General features: G+C 39.6%; 1 protein-coding gene and 1 long non-coding RNA gene across 14 annotated transcripts in view; both read left to right on the plus strand.

The window, feature by feature from the left end:
* EndoA (SH3 domain containing GRB2 like, endophilin-A) overlaps positions 1-26,045 on the plus strand; it is a 103,060-nt gene that overhangs the window by 34,845 nt on the left and 42,170 nt on the right. For 12 of the 13 annotated variants that reach the window (XM_087340695.1, XM_022080940.2, XM_022080885.2 and 9 more), the window contains exon 2: positions 1,417-1,548. In XM_087340695.1, the coding sequence (XP_087196821.1) occupies positions 1,504-1,548 (45 nt within the window). In that variant the 5' untranslated portion in view covers positions 1,417-1,503. Of the gene's footprint in view, positions 1-1,416; positions 1,549-16,241; positions 16,436-26,045 lie in introns of those variants that run through there. The other variant, XM_087340698.1, reaches the window with a different exon arrangement.
* On the plus strand, positions 16,446-24,653 carry LOC147871184 (uncharacterized). Its single transcript, XR_015532647.1, has 2 exons — positions 16,446-20,832; positions 24,185-24,653. It is a non-coding gene; the product is annotated as an uncharacterized LOC147871184 (long non-coding RNA).

The raw sequence follows: 26,045 nt of genomic DNA on the forward strand, positions 1-26,045 counted from the left end.
TCTAAGGTTAAATCAATTAACTTTAAATGATATAAAAACCATCTTTGTAAATTTATTACATTACTTGCAGAAATTTTAAATATCGTACTTTGTCAAAGCTCGCTTTCCATTACACTCATTACTCGCCCTGACAATAAAATTAAATAATGAAAAATTCCTTTAAGCAAATATAAATTTGATTGTGTGATGTAGACAGATTGTGGAATAAAGTTATGACTTTTTGTATGTTATGCACCATGATTTCGTTTTAGACATGCAGATTTTACCGGTGAATTCTGCACCCAACAATAATGTTGATGAATGACTCGGCTTACAACTCGCGTCAGGTGTCTGAATGGTGAATAAACCATATCTTTTGCCAACATTTCGAGAACAATCTCTGCTTTCAGATTGTTCTCGAAACGTTCTCAGAAGATATGGTTTATTCACCATTCAACCACCTGACGCGAGTTGTAAGCCGAGTCATTCATCAACTTACAGTACTGTGCAAATTAGTTGGGACAATAGGAAAATACAGTAACAAAGACACAACTAAAATATTTATTTGTTTAATAGTGTAGTTAATAGTGAATGCGACCCCCTTAGCTTTCATTACTTCTTTCACCCTCTCAACCATTGATGCCACTAGCTTTCCACACATTTCCTTCACTTCAGGGTCGTGGTACCACACTTTCTATCATTTTGGTTTTCGTCGTGCAATCCATCTTAGATATGCGCACTTTAATAATGGCCCACAAATTTTCAATGGGGTTTAGATCGGGTGAATTTCCTGGCCACTCCAATAGCTTCAAATGTTGCTGGGTAAAGAAGCTGTTAGCAAGCTTAGAATTGTGGCATGGAGCCAGATCCTGTTGAAATACCCCATCGCCGTTAGGAAACAGCTTCCGCAGTGTTGGGACCATTTTCGCCTCCAGAACGCCTATGTACTTTTGCTGTCCATCATTCCTTGAATGGGGTGAAGCGTCTGTGGCCCGGAAGCTGTGAAACATCCCCAAAATATGACCTTGGGTGGGTGTTTGGGGGAATGCGTGTCCATTGCAGGGCTTGGACTTGTCCCAAGTAATTCGCACAGTACTGTAAGTCGCCGCGAAAGATTCGCTTTGTAAATTACGTAAGTTCAGTGCGCGCGGGGAGGTAGTGGTGTGTGTGCGTGCGTGCGCTGATTTTTTTTCGTATGGGCGTGCGCGCTCGCGTGTATATATATAATAAATTTCTTCATGTAATAGATTTCATTTTTCCGCAATTTTTTAAAAGGTCCTTCTCGATGCCGAACTTTTCAGTAACGTCTCTGTATAAATAATAATGCTCTTTCCTTACCCTTTTGTAAGACATAAATATTGTGATGCCTCAGTGATGTGTAACAAATGATTTATATGTGCTGCGTTGCATTTTCATAAGGGTATTATTTTTTTTCAGGCGAGACTTCAGGACCTGGGCTGTAATATACTCGTGTGACCTTATAGTGTAATTTATTCGGTGATAAGACACGCAGCATCCAGCACTATGGCGTTCGCAGGCCTCAAGAAACAAATCAATAAAGCGAACCAGGTAAGGAAATTCTCCATATATTTTGTAATGTAGAAGGGACTGATTATAACATAGCATAAAATTGTGTATGTAAAAATATTTTATCGGTTGTTTGTTTGTGTGGTGAACAAAGAAATGCAAACGGAAGATTTGGTTTGAACATATTTTTTCGTTTTTTGAATAAGATAAATTGGCCAACATCAGGAAGGTGATGGAGGCAAGAAGTACCTCTGAAACGTCTGAAACGTTAGTAATCTTCTACCAGACTACAGGGCGCAAGAACCCAGAAGACAGTAATGTTCGTACTCACCGCTGTGAGAACCTCAAATCCTACCTAGAATAGTATCTGCTGTTACAGACTGCCTAATGGAAACTCACGAATATGTTTGTTCGCTTATTTGACGCCGATGGAATGAAAGTTCACAGAAAATTTTCAAAGTTAATTTATATCACAGAATATTGATATACATGGTGTCTTTTTTATTCTGCTTCAATTTCTGGCATCTTTAGTTTGTTATATTGGTGTGTTATAAACGAGTTGAACTAGTATCCGACAAATCTGTTGAGCTTTGTTGTCTTCATAGTGGTTCTGTGTGGAAATAAACCGTAGCTGACAGCACGGTTTGGTTGGTGGTGATGGATGGTGACAACGAAATGTTTCTAGCTCACATGAATTGTCACAGTGGAGATTCCGTCATGTGGCCTAGGTAGCTTACAAGTGTGGTTAGCGCATGTTGTGTCAAGGTTAGATGCAGCGTCAGCAGTCAGCAAGGACAAGCTGATGCTATACATGTTTGCATTAGGATGAGAAGCAGGCAACTCACACAATCCCATCGATACGATGGAGTCAGAGTTTTGAGATGAATTTGTGTCTTGTTGGATTTGAGGTTATCACGGCGGTGGGTCCGAAGACGTTTGTCTTCTGGGTTATTGCGTCGTGTAGTCTGGTAGAAGTTTTTCGACGTTTCAGATGTCTTTGCTGCCTCCATCATCAGGGCGGTGACTCAAGGACATCTGAAACGTTGGTAAACTTCTACCAGACAACACGGTGCAACAACCCAAAATACAAACTTCACTTTGTCTTAATTGAAACATTAAGTTGTGTTTAATTAATTTTTTTAGTCGTCTCTGGTCAATACCTGACCGTCGTGACCCCTTTCGGGGCGCCCATGCGAAAGTACGACGGTGGGTTCGCACTTCCTTCCGTGGCCAGTGGAAGAGGAGACGCGGACAAACATCCATGCCTTGAGTGGGACTCGAACCCACGGTCGCAACGGCCAGGCGCACGAGGTCTATTCCTCAGACCGCGTGGCCACTGCGGCCGGCGTTTAATTCATATGCAGAAGTTAATCGAATTCATAAGTTGCAAGTTATGTGAACTGGATGTTTTAATGTGGTTTTCGACAGTCTGACAGCTACCTCACTCACCCCAGCCTAGTTTTGTATTACCAATGATTCTCGCGTGCGCTCGAAGCCACATTACCTGAGCTGTTTACACAACGTCGTTAAATATATACGTAATGCATTTATACGAAGAAAAGTAAAAGTTTTGTACGAAAAATGTGTTGGTTGAACAACGATTCTTAACATTATTAATCAAGCAAAGGAACTAACGTATGTTGTGGTAAGTGTAAGTGGTCGTTAATGTCATATCAAAGGCCACAGTAGACACATCGGAAATCATATACTTATTAAAATGTTAATATGAATTTTGCCAAAATAATCACATTTTCAAACACTTTTTTCTATAATCGCCCAGTTTTTTAACGCAAGTTCTGTTATTACATGGGAATATGACATTTGCTGCTGTGCCGTAAGTCACTCTTCCTATATATCTTACCTGCTATGTATAGTAGGTGGCTTGTCAATCTGGGTTAAGTGGTAGGATGTATTGTTGTTGCAGTTGCATGCAGGTTTGGAATGAGCTTCTGCTCAAGCCACGTAATATACAGAATAATACCAAATTAATACTAATACAAATTTAATAAAGCAAATTATATGAAATTACCTCTGTGCTTAAATCGCCTCGTGAAACTTTGTGATATTCTCCTGTTTTAGTTTTTGACGAAATACTAGTAGGGCTTTTGGGATAAATCCTTCCTTTCCTAAAAATAAAATGGTTTCCGTTAAGGAAACAATTAAATTATAGCCGTTACTACAGATAACCTTAATGAAAATGTCTAAGTAAGTAATTATTTTTCGCAGTGTGGGCGTTTGGACATTTTAGTTTCATAAACTTAACTTGCGTTGACGATAATTAAACGTTGTACTTTGTTTAGTGGAGTTTTTAACGCCTTCTGTAGTCTACTGCCATCAGTCCACTAATGTGATGTAGTGTGTGTGCAAGTACGTCTTATTTGCATCCACGATTTTTCTGCCCTCCTGCCGCTGTCATTTCATTGCTCTGAGGTAGGGCATTTGCAAAGCCCTAATTTCACTATATTCAACAGTGACTCGTTAAATTATTCGTCAATTTATTCCAACTGAAAAAAGAGGTGAGTGACAAAAATATCTAGAGATCTCATAAGATGAAGATGTTACCGAAAATCTTGATCACGGATGTTTTTTCCTCCTTTGGAAGTCGATGTTTTCTCGGTGGATAGTAAGTAAAGATTTTAAGAGTCGGTCCTTTGTTTTCTGTAGCATAGGAATTGGAAATAAATTCTCTTATGACTTCTTCGAAATTATCTACAGCTGCAAGAATAGTTTTTGTTCTCGGCCGTGGCTTTTCTGGTGTTGATAAATTAACTGTCGCTCCTTTTTTAAATATTTTTGTATTCTTTCCTCATTCTTGCTTAGTTCGAAATACGACTGACAATCAACATTCTTGAACAAATATTTTTAATGGAATTTTTATTCCATTTAACTCCCCTCGGGACTTTTAAATCTCACACGATGTATGCTATTTCACGCCCATGTCTGTTGAAAATTAATATTTTCTTGTACTATAGAAAGCCGTGGTTCAGAACTAATACGAAGAGCAAGATTTTCTTTTAGTTTGATTTTAGCCGCCAGCACACAGTGATCTTTGCATTACTGCTGCAAGAATTCGCGCATATTCCATGTGTGCGTATCGTATTATTCTCAAAATAAACAACGATTATTTTATTAACGTTAAACAATTTCTCTCCGTGCTTTAGAGCGGTGGTTTCCAAGCTAATTTTTCATATGTAACGCCGAGGGCCGTATTATATCAGCCAGTATCTTACGTTACACGTTGCAAGTTTCAGTTCATCAACATCAAATTATATTAGCGGTAGGTCGTTTAATAACAAACAAGATAAAACACTGAACATTTTCTATTCACCACGCCAACTGCATCTGCGTCTTTAATTATCGATCATGTGATAAAGGAACGATATGAAAACAATTATACATTCAGAAACACAAGAGCATAAATCAAGGTATATATAAAGTAAATATGTACAAAAAGAAATAATAGTAAATCACTGACTGAAAAGCTTTTTCGACTGGTAGACAGCTCTTCCATATCATGTAATATCATAGCTGTCCTCAATCTACAGTCTAGAATGCACGAAGTTTAATTTACCTTAACTCGTTCATGGCGTGCTGCCTGAGCCAGCAAATTATGAGAATTAAGATGGTACAATCATTTTTCCATTTAGCCTACACGGCAGATGCGTTCCTGAATACGGCAGAGTTGGCTAAACGAACAGCGAATTTCATAAGACGGTTGACCTCCCGGATGATATATATTTATTCGCGCACATTTTTATATAGCTGTATATATTGCTCTGTCGGCATTTTAGGAGACACTGTCTGAATCATTTCCCATGACTGTCACACCGTCATCCGCCATGTTGCTAGTTACTGACCGCGTAACCGAGTTAAAGTTGGAACCATAAGACCGTGAATGAAGACGTGCTACATAAACTTCAACAGCTTTAAATCGGAAATAAGTAAATGGGGTAATGAGAATTCATCCTTAGACTATTTAACGTCGCTCCTTAAAGTATGCAACAGAACGATAATATGCTTACAGCGTCCAATAAGACGTAGGGGAAGGTTAATGGCAAAAAAGGTAAGGATTCAGAAGGCAGCGCTAACGGACCCACCTAATATGGCAGATTCTGGCTAGCTTTCGGTTTTTTCCTTAGTTGTAACAGCCTGCTAATGCTTCCTCTGCAGCCTTTCCAGTTCCAGCTGAAGAGCTCGAACCCGAGATTGTAGATCAGTGTCATTTCGGTTCTAAAACAAGGCACGTGCGTGGCCACAATAAGCCTAAATTAGAAACGCTGGACGAAAGCACATGTAGCTCACTTGTTTCACGTCACAAAGTTATTTTGTATGACGTAAATATGCACGAATTGATCGATACTGTTTACAGATACACTGAAACTGCAAATAGTTCCATCCATTTGTGGCGCATTCAATTTTTTTCTCTCATTAAAATATAAAACACTGAGGGCCAAAATTAGTTTAGCTCAAACAGTCCATAGAAAAATCTGTCATGCCTCGATTTAAATATATGAGAATTCCATTTAACTTTAATATTAATATTGGAGCAGTTGCTGTGAAAAATAAAATACGTTGTTATTTTTATGAAATAAAAAATTACTAATTTAAGAAATGTTGGCGAAGGAATGCAACACAATTTAATTCACATATCACAAACTGAAAATCGACGGTAATGTTAAAATGAGTGTATAAAAAATGGAGGTCGAGTAAACGAGACTTTTCGGATTAGTCGTTGATATTCGACGAAGGACAGGAATATGCGTGCACCGTAACACAACTCAGTAACTACGAGATGCTAAATACTCTTGTTATCTAGACTTACTAAGGAGCGGATTGTTCTCAGTCATTAGGTGATTGACACGGACGAGATGACGAGTTTAGTTAAACACGGGGGTAGCTACAATTCCATTACATTTATGAACGGCAGATAAAAACACGACTGATATCGAAAATCAGGTATATGAAATAAAAATACACGCACCGAGTTTCGTTCTTGTAATATTTCTAAGAACACCTCTATTTCAGTAACTTCATGTCTCATTTTCTTTGGCGAAGGCTTGTCAAGTAAATGTAGCATAATCCCGAGTGTTTGGAAAACATCTCTAAATATAAAACACAAAAGGATAATAGAAACATATACCAAGAATCTCGTCTTACGTATTTATGACATCTGTGTCTGCGAACACAAAAAGATAGAAGAATGGGAAGATGTGATGACAAAAAGAACAATAAGTGGATTTAGAAGCTGATGCTGCAGCGAACAAAAGAGAAGAGAGCAGCGTGCATGAATCGATGAATAAAGACAGACGTGAGGAAAAAAAGGCGAGTTACTTTATCGCAGTCTGTTCAGTAGCACAGACGCAAAAATCATCAAATTCTTTATCACAGATTAAGCCGTTCAGTATATTTCAAGTTTTAGGTGTAACTGCGATTTCATTCAAAAGTTTTAAAGTATCATTATGTAATTTATTAAAACTTTCCGGGTTATCTCAGGAAATTAGTCACTAAGCTACGGGCCAGACGACTGGAATTATGTTCCCGACAAGACATAATTTCTCTCTTCGCCACAGCATCCAGACAGGCTTTGAGGTCCACCAGTCACCTCTCCGATGCGTAGCAGATTTCTTTCTTGGGTGTAAAGCGGCTGGAGGGTGTGAATGTATACCTCCACAAATCTACAAGGCGTGGCGACTGGTTATATACCACGGCAACTTTATCTCGCCATTCTAAAATTAGTAAAATCTAGGCATTGGTTTTACAGGTGATGTACCACTTCAAATACCTGTAATTTCGTCTTATTTAAGTGCTACAGAAAAAAATAAAGAAACTCGGTTTAAATTGGAAGCTGAGTTTCGAGAGATAATATGGACACATTTATAACAGACCATGAATCTCCTTTAACTAAAGTAGTATATATTATAAAAGACTTAGGCATTACAAGGCATAAATAATATTTACATTTTATTTCTTGATTATTTAACGACACTTTTTCAGTAGCTCAGACTATACAGCGTCGAATGAGATGACAGTTAATAATTAATTGGAAATGATATGGAAGGAAGCGGTCGTGGCTTAATTTAAAGTACTGTCTCGGTATTTTTCTGGAGGGACTCAGAAAAACCACGAAAAAACCGTCGGAATGACCGATAACAAAATGTTTAAATGTTTATACATGATACAAGGAAAATGTTGAAGATGGCTGTCTGCTGGGTTGTTGCGCCGTGTAGTCTGGTAGAAGTTTGCCGACGTTTCGGAGGTCCTTGCTGCCTTCATCGTCAGGGCGACGCAACAACCCAGAACACAGCCATCTTCAGGCTCACCGCCGTGAAAACCTCAACTCCCACAAGAAAAATACTGTAATTACAAAAATTAGACCAAAATAAAATTGACGAAAAATACAGCTTTTGAGAATATTAAAGTTTTAACTTATCCAGTAAGCCTGAACATACGTGCCATGTTCATTTCCTGCACCAAAGAAAGTAGGAGTCGCTCTGGATTCGAATTAATGCACGTATTAACAGCTTGAATTCATCAAATAGAGTTTAGGATTTCCAGCCACGGTTACTTGTCAGTAATCCAAGTCTTATATATTTTGGTACCATATGTACTAATTATGTTTCATCATTCAGGTTAATCGGTAGCTGTTTGGAAGTTTTAACTACAACATTTTTCTTCTCAGACTCAGATGTGCGGTCATCTTAATGTATACCTATCGGGCACTCAAATAAAGAATGTTTATCTGACTTAAAACTTTAAATGCTTGGTAGCATTGCAGCCGGTAGGCCGCTGCTTGTGGAACATTCTGTGATCGTAGTAGACGTAATTGAATCAAGGAGCTGCAGCGATCCAGCTGTAACTAGACTCGTTGAGCCCTCTTGTCCAGCAACTGGCAGGCGGCGAATATTATCAACATTATTGGTTGAGGGAGGGGGTACAGTAACATCAAGTGATTATAGCAGTACAGCCCGTACAAATGAATCATATAAAAGTACAATCTGAGCGAGCGATTTTTAAGACGTTTTAAAATTGACTTTGGACTGATTGTAGTCAGTCCTCTACACAGCGACCCCATTTAGTGGATCTGAATTTCTTCATGTGATGTGGGACCTATGCACACTTTGCCTGGTTTGAATCTTAGTTGGATTACCTATTATACTTGTTCTTAGGGTTCGATACCCGACGGGGTCAGCCTTTGCGTCCAGACCGGCTCTGGGGCCCACCCGGCCTCCTCTAAAATGGATACCGGGATCCTTTCTCAGGGGCAAAGCGCGGCTGGGGCGTGCTGCTGACCACTCACCCCCGCCTAGTGCCGAGGTCAAGAATGAGTAGGAGCTGTACCCTCTCTCCCCCAAAGTGCCAGAGTTGGCAAGTAACTGGCTGGCTTTTTTCCTAGTTCGTACACAGAATATAATTTCTCTCTGCAGCCTGTTTTACGTGACGTCATCCATCATCACTGGTTGAACGCGGTGTATTGTTTTAACACAGGCCTAGTTAGATTGATTTTAATTAAATTTTTGTTATTTTTTATTATATGACAGACACAACACAAAAAATAGGTTATCCTTTTTCAGCTTGTTGGTTTGTATATTATAAGTTGGAGTCTGAAGATGACTGAAAATCTTTTGAAACATTTATGCAGCCTGTTGGTTGTTACCACCAAATGATTTAAAGCAGTAGCTTCCTTGTTTATTCACGTGAGTTGAGAATAAATAAAATTGTCATATTTATTTGAGATTTGAGGTTCTCAGTACGGTCAAGAGTCTGTTTGTCTTCTGTGTTGTAATTCTGTGTGGACTTCTTGGTAAATACACCGTTTCCTTTCATGTGGAGGCAGTATGGTCTCCGAAATGTTGGTTTCTGTTCGTTGCCTCACCGAAGAACGGTCCCGATATAAAGAAAGAGGAGGGGGAGTCATCTTCCGCTCACCGCACGATTGGAGGGAGACCAGTGCGCGTATATCAGCCTGGTGTGCATTCACAAGAAATAGTGTCATTATGTAATTATCATTTTTCTGTCCAATATTAGCCAGGGGATATAACAGACCAGTGTCTAACGTTTGCTAAGTGTACTGTACATAACAGTGATGCAACGCAGTGCTACAAAAACTTACGTACGCCTTATAAACGTCAAATCTTACAAGTTCCTCTCTATTTTTTACGTGGCATAGCTAGAGACGAATTCTCATTCCCCGCAGTTCACATCGGGATCCTTATTTGGTGAGACAGGATATACATACAAGCCCACATGGCGTTACTCCCCCCAAAATTAACGTAGTAATGCGCATTTGTATAGAATAAATCTTTCGTTTTTGTGGCGTGTTCCAACTTTAGGAAGTTTCTTCGTTCACTTTCTGAGGTTCAGCAACTTATGAAACACGGTTCAGGGGTATAGACGCAAAATTCTGCACATTCTCATACTTTTGACATTGGATGAACAAAAACTCCTCGGGTATTGTTTCGAGCATGAAACTGGTTGCATGCGCCGCATTTTGAATACACCGTACTAATTGAAGTGCTGCAGTCCGGACAAGTTACAGTCGGTGGTGTATGCACTGTTGATTGTCATTTGCCATTTTTATATTACTAGAGCAGAGCGCTCCTTTCGGAGCTCCTCGGGGGGTTGGTCAAGTTTTTAAAACGCAACCAACCTCCCGTTCGGGGGGGTTGGTTGCGTTTTAAAATCTTGAGTAAGAAACTAAACCAACCCCCCCGAATGGTGGGTTAAAACACTTGACTTCGGGGGAGTTGGTTGCGTTTTAAAATCTTGAGTAAGAAACTAACCCCCCCCCCCCCCCCCGAATGGTGGGTTAAAACACTTGACTTCGGGAGAGTTGGTTGCGTTTTAAAATCTTGAGTAAGACACTAAACTAATCCCCCCTTCGTCATTGTTGTGTTGGTACAACAATGCCGAGTAAACAAATATAACGTAACATTGTTTGATGACGTCATTTTTTGACGACAACGGGGAATCAAAAATTTTTATAGTAGAGAAGAAGAGATTCTCTAAAGAATACTGTAAGCTGCAAAGAATTTTAGTGTTCTGTATGTAGACTACTAGCCAATTCTTTTGTCCGGGCCCTGGCTTGCGCGTGAGGGGAGGTACGCCAGTGTGGTGGGGAGCCGTGACTTAACGAAGCGCCGAAGTGTGTAAATAAGGAACGAGTCAGCTCGCAGTTCCTGCGTTACTAAACGCGCTCACCCCTGTACTCTTAACGAACTGGACCGAATTGACATCGGCCACATATACAAAATGTTACACTGCGCTGAAAGCTTTTTTATGTTACCTGATTTATTTACTTGAAGTTCGGTTTAGTATGATGCTTCGCTAATTTAATATTTTATCGACTGCAATCAGCGCGTCTGCCTCATGAGATACAAGACAGTTAAGACTTGTGTTTATTCCAGTCATGAACACGTTAAAACTAGAATGTCCTTGAAAGCTTGCTGTTACAATAGATTTAGTCTGTAATCTACTGTAAGTTGTATTTAAGAAGAGTAGGTCCCTGTATGAAGCTGATGGCTCACATCCGTTTAGTGTTCTTGTAAGTCAGACTCGCATGCAGCACTCTTCGATGCTTTGTGCGGCCCTTAAAATTTTACACCATGTGCGTGATTGTGGAAAAAGATAGGAACGAAAAAGTTGTCAGTGGAACCACGGTTCCGGAGAATTTGACGTAAATACGTCTATACGGAAAGGAAGTTTATATATTGGCTTTATTCTAAATATTTCCTTTATACCCGCTTTACAATTGAGTAAAGTTTGATTAAGACTTTGCTTATTTAACTAGAATTAGTTACGCTTAAGATGGGTCTGTGGTAGATGAATGTAATGTAAAGTAATGTAATGTAAGGTAAGGTAATGTAAGGTAAGGTAAGGTAATGTAACGTAAGGTAATGTAATGTAAGGTAATGTAATGAAATGTTTTCTAGGTAACAATAATGCCGAGTAAACAGACGACGTTTCGTAGGTAACAATAATGCCGTGTAAACAGGTGACGTTTCGTAGGTAACAGTAACAATTGAAGTTTCCTAGGTAACATAACAATGCAGTTACACTTTTTCGTTTCACTTTTTGCCGAATGACACTGACCCTAAAATATAGACGTATTTACGTCAAAATATGTTAATGTTGGAATTATTAAAAGTAGGCAGTTATGTTTTTCCCACACGTGATGACCCAGAACAGTAAATCCTGAGTTTGACGTGACTGGTTTAGCGATTGTGAAAGATAACATATAACCATCGGATCTCGAATCGTAATTATTTAATCTTCAAATCCGTAATGATTATTCCCGCGGCATATGCCTTTTTAAAAATGTCTATGTGTGGTTCTTAAATTACCTTTGTGTTAATGGTTCGTTTTATTTAAACGTGGTCATCATCGCTGTCGGAAGGGAGGATGAAGGTTAGTGAGAATTAGGTCGCTGCGTGGAAATAATTCTGATGTTATATACATTTCTGAACACTACGCATCGTCAGTCGTCTGGTTTTTGAAACGTCGGATATGAAGAAAACTTACGACGATGGAAGATATTCGGAAAGTAATTCCCATGTTTATCACTGTTTGTCTTCTTGAAACATTCGAATTTAGGTTAATACTGACGTTCGTTGCTTTCTTCATGTCGGCAACAGACCTCAGATAAGTCAAGTGTTTAGTACATTTAACACAGCCATTACTTTTGTCTTTCTTTCCCGCCATTCTTCAAGTGTTTTTCTCTCTCTCTCTTTTATGATACTTTACCATCATCCATGGTTTTCGCTTCCATAGTGTTAGGTTTGACAGCCTGTAGGGGAGACTGGGGCTAGTTCTTACAATTTTCAATTACGATTTTTTGTAAATTTATTCTTAAAATTTACAAAGTTAGCATTTATGGCTTCAGGTACTACTACTATTCGGCTATATTAATAATATTTTTTCAAAGGCCTATTCGTTTTTGTTTCATCACAAAACTTGATTATTTAAGAGAAGGCGGTTTGTAACAATGTGCCCTGTTATGGTGCTAGTTGTTACAGTGAAGGGGAAAATTGTTACAACACATTGTATTAGTAAACAGAAGGAACAATTCATACCTTATTAAGCAATTAATTACAGACACTATACCAATTAACAATTAATTACAGAAATTAACTTTAAACATTTTCATTATATATTAGCAGCTTGCCTTAGATTCTTCCAGAAGAGACTTCATCAGCTGCTAATTTAAACGTTTCCAAACTTGTATTACCTCTATTAGTATTCCTTTTGTACTTTCGTACCATCTTTCCTGATAAAACAATAAATTTAGTCATTTGCCAACGCAAGTTATTGCAAAAGATATGGGTCACGCTGATACACTGTAACAAGGTGCTCCTTGTCCAGTGTAACAACTGGCCCCACAGTACGCCATTTTAATGTAACGGTCAAAGCAGTGTGAATATTCGACTGAAGTGAAGAACGAAGTACACGCATTGTTCTTAATAGAAAGAGCTTTAGGTAAGAAAATTTTAAAGAACTTAACTTTATCACACGGTCGTGGAAGTGAGTTCAAAGTCAGAAGAAAAATTTTACTTTTTACTGATAAAAACACTTAAATCAAACTAGCTCATGTAATACACAAGCTACAAGTACCATACCTTGGGTAGAACTGCGCACAGGGGAAACGACGAGACTCGTGAGATACTGCTGCAAGTGAGTGATTTTTAAACTAAAATATAACAACCTGCCCGTGTAACAACTAGCTCCCTTCTCCCCTACATAAGTTAATTCTAGTGTACCTTTTTGTGGCGTGAAAACCAATTTTCCCGAGTTATCCTCAATGGTTGCAATGTATAAAAAGTAAAGTAAAGTTTGTCACACTCTACGCCATGTAGGCGTTTGGGGTGAGTGGAGGTATAGCTCCTCTCTTCCTTGACCTCGGCACTAGATGGGGGTGAGTGGTCAGCATCACGCCCCGGCCGGCTTTACCCCCGGGAAAAGACCCCGGTACCCATTGTAGAGGAGGCTGGGTGGGCCCCAGAGCCGGTCTGGACGCAGAGGCTAGAGGAAAAATCCTCGGTTGCAATGTATAAGGAACGAAAAATAGGTAGGAACGGTTGACTGAAGAGTGTGACTTTAAAAGAACCCTCATGCACTGGATTTCGTTGGATACAATTTCCTTGTTGGAGGTTTTTCACGCTCTAGCCTAAGCGAAGAACGGCTTCTGGGCTCGTCCATGGTTGTCGCGTTTGTTTCAGCACGTTGTGACAACTGTGAACCGAGGTTGCTGTTGACTCACGCTGCAATAATGACCTCGGAATACATTATTAAAAAGTTATATTGGATACCATTATGCCCTTTTATATAATTGTTGCCCTGCTGATATCGCCCGTGCTGTGGTATGAAGTACAAACGTTTTTGGAATTTCGTTGTACTACATAGAGTATACATTTCCAATTTTATTTAAAGAAAGACTTGTTACTCTTAATAATAAAATTGAATGTGTATTTATTTCAGTTTCCTGAAATAAACATTTTATAGTTTTAATTACAGAATCTTATACAACTGAATGCATGGGCCTGAGAGATGTGTTCAGATACCGGACCCAAGACATTATAGGAAACAAAATTTATTTTCGTGCATTCGCGTCTTTATTTGAGGCGGTGTCCGATAGATTCCAAGTGGAGGTGACAGAATAACGCAACTGACCATATAATTGATTTATTTTGCTTATCAATTTTCGTCTTGTTTCTTCATGTTTCAACACATTCGTGTAATTATTGGACACGTATATCAAAAGTACATGCTGACCCGCAATCTATTTCCTAATTGTATGAAACTCGAAGATTCCAGAGAGCCTGTTACTGGACTCTCTCTGTCCACTCGAATTCTGTCGCTCTTTCAGACCGAAGTTCTTCAAGCATCCATATTAATAGATTTGCCCCAACTTCATTCTTATAGTCTGTTTCCTAAGGGTTTCTGACCAAAATGTTATATGTATTTCTCATTTCTCCCATCTTGTCCTTTATTTAATGTTCCTGATATTTGAAAGTGCACACTAAGTACATCATTATATAATTTTATCCATATTCCTGCTAGTTATTTATCTTCCCATATGACTTAATTCTCATGACATTAATAGAAAGGATAATCATAATAAATTATTCTCGGGCTACCAGCCGTTTAAAGTGGCTTAATGAAGAAAACTCTACCCTGAGGACGAAGATGGTTCTCGGAACGGTGGTATTTTCTTCATTAAGCCACCTTACACGGCTGGTACCCCGAGAAGAATTTATTATACTTAGTCACCGTAGAAGCTTCAGATTATACAGGATAATGATAGATTGTTATAGGCTAATAGGTTATGTTGGCCAGTATTTTATTGTCACGATCTTGCGTTTAAATATTTGTTGGAAATTACAATTTATCTATACGTTATTGTGTCATATGAACGTGGTGCGCGGTTAAGTTACGCGTCCTGGTCTTTATCTAAGACGGACCACGGGAAGAACTAATCCGCGCTGTGGACAAAACGGTTAACTGGCTACTGAAAGAAGTGGAAAGCGGAAAAACAAACAAACTGGAACTTATCTTTCAATCACGGCGTGCGTGTGTGTGGCTTGTGTTTGGATTGTTGTAGAATAAGTGGGTTACGCCTATGTTGACTTTCTTTTTCCAGAAGCATCTGTGTTGACTCGAAGCATTTCTGGAGCGGGAGTGTGTTCAGGTTTCTTTACTATTCCGTTACAGACAACTTTACTGTACGCCATGCATATCAAACGTGTGGCCAGAGGACCGAATGCTACCGTCTTCGGTATTTTATGCGGTCTGACTCAGTTCTCGATGTCCCTGCTTTAAGTTTCAGGTACCTGTCAAATAGCTAATGTGAAGATGTGCGATTTCAGGTTTCAACGGCGACATGTATGAAGAAGATAGCTGCCTATCTTTTGGGTTGTTGCGCATTTCGGATGTTCTGTTTTATGTATGTGCTTGTTGGAGGACAGAGAAATGAAAAATATATAATAAGCCACGGAATTAATAAAAGTAGGCGATTATAATTTTCCGCACCCGCATGATGGACCCCGGACCTTATTCGACATTGAGTTCTACATGCTTATTATATCTGGTTTTTACAGTTTACAACGTAAATGTTATTACATCTGAACAAGATGCAGAAACCGAAAGATGATCTTGAGTAATTATCACTTTGCTTTATATTCTGGAGGAATCTACTGCATTCGATACCAAAACTGCAAATTGGCTCCGCACTTTAAAAAGGTTGCACACCCATCTGGAACTGACTCAGCAACGAGAGCTTTAGCTTAGTGCTGATGTTTACGTTTGCAAAACTTACTCCATGGAGCAGAGTCCTTCTTGTTAAACTAATGCGCAATTGGTCGAGAAACTTTCCACCTTTTATGGGATCACTGATGTTAATTCCTGTGCCTACAAGATCTCGTCCCTGAGTGTTCTCTGCCCTGAACTAGATTAACTCTTTTAACACCCTTACCCTATTTATTTATGATACATATTAATATTATCCTTCCCTCCGGACCCGTGTCTCTAAATTGGGCTCTTCAGGTTTTCCGACTAAAAAACTGTGTTATTCTCAGAATTAACATCATAATCATCATTGGCTCTACAGCCCTGTGTGTGACCTGGCCTTCTTCGAAAGCCTCATCCATTCTTCCTCATTCACAGACAATGTATTTGCTAGTCCGCCTAAATAAGTCCATCCGGCAGTTGCTTCATCTGATTTCGTAACAAGCTGCTTCTTACAGGGTGGGATTGTCAGCCCAGTCCCCAACATGGAGGACCAGACCTCCGTATTTACAGCCCCGGAGGTAGGGTGGCCCAGCTATACTCCCAGGCACTGGGTAGCTCGGGGGTGCCAGTCCCCGTACCCACTGATGTGGGTCCCTGAGGGGTCTCAGAATTAACGCAGGATCTTAGTTCATCACTCATCGCTTCACAGGTTGGTGTAAGCTTCGCTGTAACGCACTGCAGTTTTGGAAGGAATCCGATTTTGATCTCGTCCGGTCTTTACAGAATTGGCTAAAACTCAAAATGGATACTGGAATGGTACCTTTAAATAGATCGTAACCGCCTCCTTCAAGATTATTCTTATCCCTGTGATTGAAAGAGGGGCATTAAGTATGTAGGATCTGAGGTTATCATGGCGGCGAGTCTGATGATTGCTGTCTTCTGGGTTGTTGCGCCGTGTAGTGCTACCGACGTTTCAGATGTCCTTGCTACCTCCGTCATCAGGACGTTTATCGCGATGAGGAGGAGACTAAATTCCAGAAATGCTTGCTACTTCTCAGTTCGAAATATTTTGTCTTCCCGTCTGATTTCTAAGAACCTAAAGATTAAAATATGCACAACAATAATTTTGCCTGTTGTTTTGTGTGGGTGTGAAACATGGTCTCTCACTCTCAGGGAGGAACATAGATTGCAGATGTTTGAGAATAGGGTGTTGAGGAGGATATTTGGGCCAAGGAGAGAAGACTATGGGGCATGGAGAAAAATGCATAATGATGAGCTTAAAAATATGTACTCCTCCCCCAGTATTGTCAGGGTGATTAAGTCGAGAAGAATTAGATGGCGGACCTAACAGAGGACCGAATGGAAGAAGAGAATTGAGGAGGCCATGGACCGAATACAGACCAGAGAGCCATAGAAGAAGAAGAATGAAATAGGCTGGGCATGTGGCGCGCATGGATGGGACAAGAGGTGTGCACCGGGTATTGGTTGGGAAGCCTAAGGGGAAGAGACCGCTGGGGAGACCTAGACGTAAATGGGAGGATAATATCAGGCGGGATCTATGGGAAATAGGAGTTGAAGGAGACTGGATTTTGTTGTCCCAGGACAGGGTCCGGTGGAGGGCTTTGGTTAATTCGGTGATGAACCTGCCAGCTAGTTAGTTACTTAGGTCTTAGAGATGTAGGTTTGGACGGAATTCAATTTATGAAAATGGCCCAGGGTCGTCTCCAGTGGCATGCGTTGGTTTTAGCTGCGTTTAGCCTTAGAATCCTGGTGTTAGTCTGTTTTTGTGGATAAACGAGAAAGCTCGTGTTTTACGGTTTCCCTATTGAATGTTTTGTTTACAGATCATATTGAGACTCGAAATGTTGCGGTATTATGTGTAAAACCGGATCAGTTTTGTCAGTACAAACCATAGACGCGTTCCCATGTAACTATTTGTTCCCGATTGTGTTGTCATGTGCGTTAAAGGTCATAGTCTCTCTGAGAGAGGTTAAAAACTAAAAAGTAAGTGACAGTGGTGAGAATTTGTTTCATGTGTGTGTGTGTGTGTATATATATAAAATGTTTGAAATTGAATTTGTATTCTATACGTGTTTTAATTAACATGAGAATTTTTAAAAAATGTAAGAATTTTTATTTGAGCTTCATGCAAAATGGGTTGCTAGGCTTGGTTTGTGTGTACGAACTAAAATTACAGTAGATTTACGGGTTTCATTTTAGACGCCCCGATGCCATTAATTTAGTGGTTTTAGAAATTAAAAAACCGAACGTCACTGCCGAGTGGTTATCACGCCTGGTTTGTACTTTGGATGTCCCGGTTGTTTTATCACGGCCCGGAGACCGGTTATCCTGACTGAGATTTGTCATTCTTTTTTGTCGTTCCCTCATGCACACTCCGGGATAATTACCTGGCCGAAATTACGCCATAACAGCTTCCTTCCATATTCTCTCGAATTCATTTTTCATCGGTCAGTCTATTTTTAAACGTTTGTCGTCGTGAATTTCTGATAGCGTCATTAATTAAACAATAAATAAATGAGTAAAAATTTCTAATATACAGTAGCCTGTGCAGTTTTTGACTTGGTAATGAGCAGCAACAAGAAGATAATATTTGTGTCTGTAAAGCTGTCACACTGTACACCATGTAGGCGCTTGGAGGGAGAGAAGGTATAGCTCTTACTCGTTCTTAACCTCGGCACTAGATGGTGATGAGTGGTTAGCGTCGCTCCCCAGCAGCGCTTTACCCCATGGAAAGGACTCCGGTACCCATTGGATAGGAGTATGGGTTGGCCCCAGAGCCGGTCTGGACGCAGAAGCTAGAAGAAAAATTCTCTGCCCCCGTCGGGGATCGAACCCCACACTTTGTTTCGAAATTCATATTTTCGCGATATGCGGCCTTATAATTTAGAAGTGTTGGAATTAATAACTAGATCTGTAATTCTGCGATGGGGACTCTGTTAACGAAGGGTTTTTTTTTTGTTTTTTTGCAAAGGCAGATAAGTCACGTTTTATTTTTTGCCCGTAGTAGTACATGACGTTGAATTGTAGAAATAATTTATTTCTGAAGTTTTTTCTTTTTATTAGTTTTAAACATTTCTCCTTAATGTCTGTAACGTAACTCAATAGCCTACAACGTTCCCCTCTCTAAACTCCTAATTTATACTCAAATATAATTTTATTGAAATATTTACTCGTTAAAAAGTTACATATTATTTTAAATTTGCCCTTGACACAAATTTTAGGAAGTCAATAGAGTGTGTGGCACTTGTATTTCCAGCAGCAAACGAGATATGAATTGCGACCCTTTTCAAATACTGGGGATACTGGGAACGACCCGTTCTTCAAGTGCCTGAGCACTGCGGGTCCCAACTTTTCGTTGGTTTTGATCTGTAGACGTTTGGTAGGACCCCTTGGACGAGGGATCGGCCCGTAGCAAGGCCTCTACCTGTACACAGGACAGCACAACACAGAAAAACGCGGACAAACATCCATGGCTTGAGTGGGATTCGAACCCACGGTCCCAGTGACCAAGCGGCACAAGGCCCGCGCCTCAGACCGCGCGGCCACTGCGACCCCCCTTTTCAAATCCTTTGGAGAAAATTAAATAAATGAGCTTTTAGTAATTAGTAACAAATTAACAAATAGTTTTCCTGCCCCCCTTGCAAACGCCTCCAGTCATTCTGGTTTTGATATTTCGAGCGTCGGGACGCACACAGGCGTCAGGCCTGAAACGTGAAAGGTTTGTTCTCACATCATCCCTTATTCTGGTCACGCGTCTCAAGCTTTCTCCAGGTCTGGATTAGGGGTAGTACTTTAAAGTAGGCAGGGACAGACGTTCCATATCCTTCACAGCCACAAAAAATTCTATGTGCTGCAGCAGACTCGAAAATTTCATCCTCACCACTTCCACAATAGATCTGGGGCCCAGTCAGTCGATTGCCCAGTTATCAGGAATTTGTTCCCATAAGTGAAAACGGACGGAGCGTGGGGCTGACCATTATTTCCATATGTAAAGCATAGTAGAATTCCCACCAGAAGGCTTGTTGCTTAGTTTTACATAATGACAATATATTATAATGAAATGGTCGTAGAGTTTCACAACTTTAAGTAATAATTAATTTCTACAAATTTTCAAGTGAATGATGTGTTTAAGTAGAAGTTTGTATTAGGGGACTTCGTAACTGTGACAGATACTGTAAAATATTAATCGTTAATTATCACAAAATTGATTACGTCTATCACGCTTGATTTTTAAGTTGAATTACGAGAGTTATGGTTGATCATTATTCCTCATCTTAGCTGTGTAAAATTTTGCATTTTAATTTGCCTAGTACGACGGAAGCTGAAATGTCGCTAGTAATTTCACTCTAAGCACTCCTCACTAAAATTTGTTTTGGAATGGACCAAGTTTGCAGTGCAATCAAAACTCGGCCGCCTACATAATATGATAGAACTGTACTCCAGGGAATTTGCCACTATGACCTTTGTACTCCTACGATGCGACGGGGTATCTGCATGACTACGCATCCTTTACGCTGAGGCAGATAGTGCTCATTTTTGTATTCACATGATATAGGAAGTTCAGGGATTTTTATTATATATTCAGAGCCAAGGATTATCGAGCAGAACGTAAGTACAGCAGAGCATATTTCATGAGAATGAATTTGGGATAAATCTAATTGTGTTCTGGCAATCTAATAGTAAATTAGGTCTATATGTCTACAGAACTACACAATAGTATTCTGTTTGTGACTTATTTAACGACGCTATCAGTAGTTGAAACTATACGTTTGCATCGTCGAATGATGGGATGATTAATGAATAATGATTTGTAAAGAATATGGAATAAAGTGGTCGTGGTCTAATTTCAGGTGCTTTCCCGGCATTTCCTTGGAGTAACTGGTGAAAATTTATGAAAAATCTCAGGACACACTGTCTCGTCTGAGATTTTAACCCGGGACCTTCAAATTATGAAATAGGTATGCAAAAAACTCGGACCGGGATGTTCGGTAGCAATACTAAATTATTTTACATGAACGTATTTATTTCAGTGCCACACAATAATTAGCGTGGATGTAGCTACAGTTGTGGTCGGCAAATGTCAAGGTACGTGACCATTTGACAAGTCTAGGCATAGTTGGGCGGACAATATTAAAACTGATCTTACAGAAGTAGACTGCTAAGGTCTGAAATCAATTCAAGTGGTGGATATATTTCCGTGCCGGGAATGTGTAAGCACGATTATGTACCTTATGGGTCAATAAAAAATGAGTTTTCCTTGCTAGATAAGTAAATAATGGCTTCTCCAAAAAAATGTCTTATGGCACAGAGTTATAAGGTTGGTTTGATAGTTAAACAAGTAAATATACCAGAATATGACAATTATGCCTGTTTAAATACTCGGGAATTTTTTTTATATGAAAAGAATATTGTGCTGTTTGAGTTAAGTTTTGTAGCTGCATCACTTTTACGCGAGAAATGTTTATCTACCGAAAATACAGGTTGATCAAAAAGTCGATTTACCCGTTCCTGACATGTTCCATTCGTCAAAAAATAAATTACATTTTAATAAAAAATGTAAAATTAAGTGCTGGAAAAGTCCACAGCGTTCAGCTATGCATGCATGTAGTCTTTTTCTCTTGAAAAATTTCTGCATTGACATTTGAAATGCACTGCTGGTTTTTTTGTTTCAATTTCCCTAAAGTGCAGGGATTGCTTTCGCACACTTCCACCTTTAAAAATCCGAAATAGAAATCCGGTGGCGATAGGCCAGGGGATCGAGGGGGGCTGCAATTTAGAAAAATAATACGCCCAAAGAAATCACTCAATGTCTGAATTTTTTTTAATTTACTATAAGCGCCGTAACCCTGTCTTGCTGAAACCAGCAGTCTTGTTCGTCAGCTTCCAAAAGGGAAATGAATTCATAATCAATGTCTCGTAATGTTGAGCTGTTATTGTGTCACTAAAAAAAATGGGGCCGATTATCCTCCGTCGAGAAGCAGCATGCCATACTCTTACTTTCAAGGAGTGTAGCGGTCCTTCGTGGTATACGGATTTGCAGCACTCCATATTCGGCTGCTTTGGCTAAGAATGTATTCACTTGAGTGTAATACCGTATTTTATCACTACAGAAAACGTTATCTAAAATGTCTATTCTCCCTCTCAAATGAAGTGTGTATAGCATATACAGTACTGAAGTTTCGCCGTATAAAGTCCCTTCATTTCGCGCATGATATTTACACTTCGTGGATGAAGTTTTTTTAAAGTCTTTGTAGCCTTATGTATACTTCCGTAGGATGATCCACTCCGTAAATAAAATATTTTCGTTGTCTTTTGTGGATTCTGCAGCGAAGTTTGGCCGGATATTGAGAAAACTATCGTCACTTAACAACGAAGGTCGACCGGAACGGTTTCTGTCCTCTTCCCTTCCTGTATTACATCAACGGATAACTATACGAGATATTGTCACGGGAAAATCGATAAATGTATCACTAAACCCATTCTAGGAAGTTAAGTGAGAACGAGATGTCAGGTAGTGTTCAACAGCGAACACTCTTTACATTTGTGAAAAACACCATTGCGCTTAAAGTGTTTGAAGACGACTGTTATAATGGTTCGAGCAAGATATAACGTGACGTGACCCGCATGGGTTCTTGTACAGTTACAGCGATGTTGTGTATTTATTAATCCAGTCGAATTGCAACGATCAATAAGTATTTTAATATGGGTTGCGTGATGTTTTGATCAGCCTTTATTTGAGAAAGTGTGAGCTAAACGTGAACGTAATAAATTCTTGGATATTTTATTCTATATAAGTAATGTTACATTATGCAGATTCGTGTTTTGTAAACAGCAAACACTAATTGTTTCAGAGAACACGTTGCATCGCCCTCCCCATACCCAATAAACGGAATGCTTTTTAGGTTTTAATATTCTGATGTCTAAACTCCCATCTTTTAATGGCATGTTGAAAGTCCGCCTTTTATTGAAGTTTTCTGCTATTGTTAGTACCTATAATCAAGTTTTATGGTTTAAGTGAATTTATGACAAAGGAAGTGGTTTGCTTCCAGTATTCGTATTTTAGAATGGTCGCCTCGTTCCTGATAACAGGTCGTGGTTCAGTGCACCAGCCACCCACCCACGTTACGTCCGCCGTCTGTTTCCGGTCGCTCATGTTAGATATATAATATTGTGCGGTCTACTATTTTTATTTCTTCAGTCAATTCGTAACAGTGTTGATCGAGGTAATCGCATGGCGTAGATACAAGTTCCATAGCTGCTACTTTTGTACTGCTTTGATAACGTCGTATCAGTTTGTTTGAGCTTCGTCTTGTGACATACGAGGTGTAACATAAATATAACGAGACTGATGCTGTAACTATTTTTATTTACATAATTACAAAAGTTTACTGTGATCGCCCTCGAAATATTTTCCTTTCGGAGCTGACACACAGCTGTAGTGCTGTAGATCGTTTTCTGTAAGGCTGTTCAGCAACTCTGTCGTTTTAGCATCACTGGTAGAGTATAGGTCAAGGTCAAATATGGTCTGTTTATTTCACCCTCACTATTGTTGGCTTCCTAGTTACAGCATCAGTCTCGTTATTTTTGTGTCAGACCTCTTAAAAGTAAATAAATCTATGGAAGTCATTTTTAAAAGTTGATGGTTACTCGTCTGGTCAGGAAATTGTTGATGAGATTTGAGGTTTTCACGGCCACAAGTATGATGATGGTTGTTTTCTGGAAAATACCATATAGTATGGTATATATTGAGAGATGTTTCGAAAGAAACTTCTTCATTCATCAGAGTGATGAACCCTGATGATGGAGGTAATAAATTTCTCTGAAACGTCTGTAAATAGCTACTAGACCACACGATGTTGTATTCCAAAAGACAGCCATTTTAAGATTTCCTGCCGTTTGTGGTACCCAAAGATTAATTGCCGTATTCAGCTGAGTCCAACACTGGACTGAATTCTGAATCACAATGTCCCAGTCCACAATCACACTCTTTTCCATAAGATCAGTTTTAATACCATCCTCCCATCCAGACCCTCATCCAGATATCCCATCTTGTTTCTTTCCTTTTTTCATATAAAATGTATTGCTCATCTCCCGATGCGTGCTAAATATCCTGCCTATCTCAGGATTCCTTACTTTTTCACCGTAATAATGGATGATAAATAATACATATATGAAGCTCTAACAAACTTTTTCCGTCCTCCGTTCCCTTTCTGTAAAAATATTTTTCTCAGTACTTTTTTTCAAATACTCATGGTCGTTTCGTCCGTGTAAAATATGTAGAACGATAGACTTGTATATTTTAGAATTTACGCTTTTTAAATAGGTTTGGAAGGTAAGATTTTGACTGAATAGTAACTAGCATTCACCAAACTTCTTTGTGAATGCAGTTTTGTTTCATTACTATCACCCCAGAATGTCTAACATATTTTTGTTGCAGGTACCGCTGGGCAATATTCTCTACAAAAATGAACGCGCGCTGTATTACTTGTGCAATTTTTTCAGTTAGTGATGTCCAGTCATTGTACATCTTCGAATTTTAACCCCTCGTTATGGACATTTAATTATTGTTTTCGTGCTATACGCCATGTAGGCGCTTCGGGGGAGAGAAGGTATAGTTCCTACTCATTCTTAACCTGAGAACTAGATAGAGGTGAGTGGTTAGCGTCACGTCCCGGCCGCGCCTAACCCCCGGGAAAGGGCCCCGATACCCATTGGACAGGAGGCTGGGTAGGCCCCAGAGCCGGTCTGGACGCAGAGGTGAGAGGAAAAATCCTCTGCCCCTGTTGAGGATCGAACCCTAGTCATCCAGACCATAGTCAGTCACTGTACTGACATTTGAAAAATTTGTGTTCAATTTTCGGCATGCGTAATGGAGTTTTGCTACAAATAAAATATATTTGACGTTAGAGTGTTTAATTATTTTAAATAGGCATGCCTCGTTTTAATCCGCTTCGCTTTATTGCTCTTCGCAGATATTGCGTTTTTTTACAAATAAAGGTTTGTGGCAACCCTGCGTCGAGCAAGTCTATCGGCGCCATTTTTCCAACAGCATGTGCTCACTTCGTGTCTCTGTGTCACATTTTGGTAATTCTCGCAATGTTCTCGCATTGTTTTTTAGGCATAATGCTATTTCACACTTAATATACTACATTATATATTGTAAACATAACTGGACTGGGAAACCAGAAAATTCGTGTGACTCGCTTTATTGCGGTGGTCTGGAACCGAACCCGCAATATCTCCGAGGTATGCCTGTATATAAAAATTATCCGTCTAATTAAATAAAGAAATGGCGTTCACAGGAAGATGGCTTGACTGGCCAAGTTAGACGTTGTACTTAAATTAGAGCTAACGCACTTTCCTTTCCAGTTCTTTCAATTCCGGAACTCGCCGTTGTGTTGCTGTCTTTAGTCACAATTCGTTGTACAGAAAGTTGTGAGTGGAACTTGACACCGAATTCAATTTCGGAACGAGCACACGGTTCGCCGTGATTCGGCGGCAACTTCTCCGACAACTCTGTTGTGCGTGTAGTTTGAACATAGTAGCAGGCGTTGAGAGGGATTCAGGTCGAACGACGTAATGTGCCTAACTGCATCTAACTCATATCTTTATTGCTACGTTGTACGACCCACCCCTGTTTAAAATATAGCCTGTATTATTTTAAGCTTCGTTTTTGTGTGTTGATGGTAGGGGAAAAGAAACTGAATTCATTTTTGTAAAATTGCATAAAAGAAAATCCCCTCCAAGAGTTTCTGAAGTAAATGGAATCGACGTGTTTTTCTTGGCGTTAGTTGTTCGCTGCTAGAGTTTAATGAAAACGCATCGAGTGTTTCAATGTTTCGCCAAACATTACAATTGTCGTTTTCACCGTGAAGATTTCAACACTTGGCACGGCTAATCCCCTAAGGACGAAGTTGTATCCTCTCTTTTCCGTTTTCATCTTTCTCGGTTTTATGTTTATACTGGCCGTAGTCCGTTTTAGACGTTCTTTACGCTTTAGCGTGAGCGAAGAACACACGCGTCACGTTTTTCCTGCACGACCGAGTGTCATTATTAGACGACAGTGGGAACCCATTGTTGGAACACGTCGTGCAACAATGACCCAGGATCATATTCGTGCAAGAATAGCCTCAGCCGAACATTGTCCTCGAATGACATTAGTGCAACAGTGACCTACGTATTGTGGCGTGAAGAACACGTAACACCAGAGAGTAGAATAAACTTTTCCAGTCGTGCGTAATGAAGCGATCAAGTATATTTACGGTATTTTTCACTCCAGAGTCGGTGTTGTTTAAAAT

The sequence above is a fragment of the Zootermopsis nevadensis genome, unplaced genomic scaffold, assembly GCF_977971745.1.
Source record: "Zootermopsis nevadensis isolate Lab colony 2312 unplaced genomic scaffold, Znev_1.0 Znev_ptg000061l, whole genome shotgun sequence".
NCBI lineage: Eukaryota > Metazoa > Arthropoda > Insecta > Blattodea > Termopsidae > Zootermopsis > Zootermopsis nevadensis.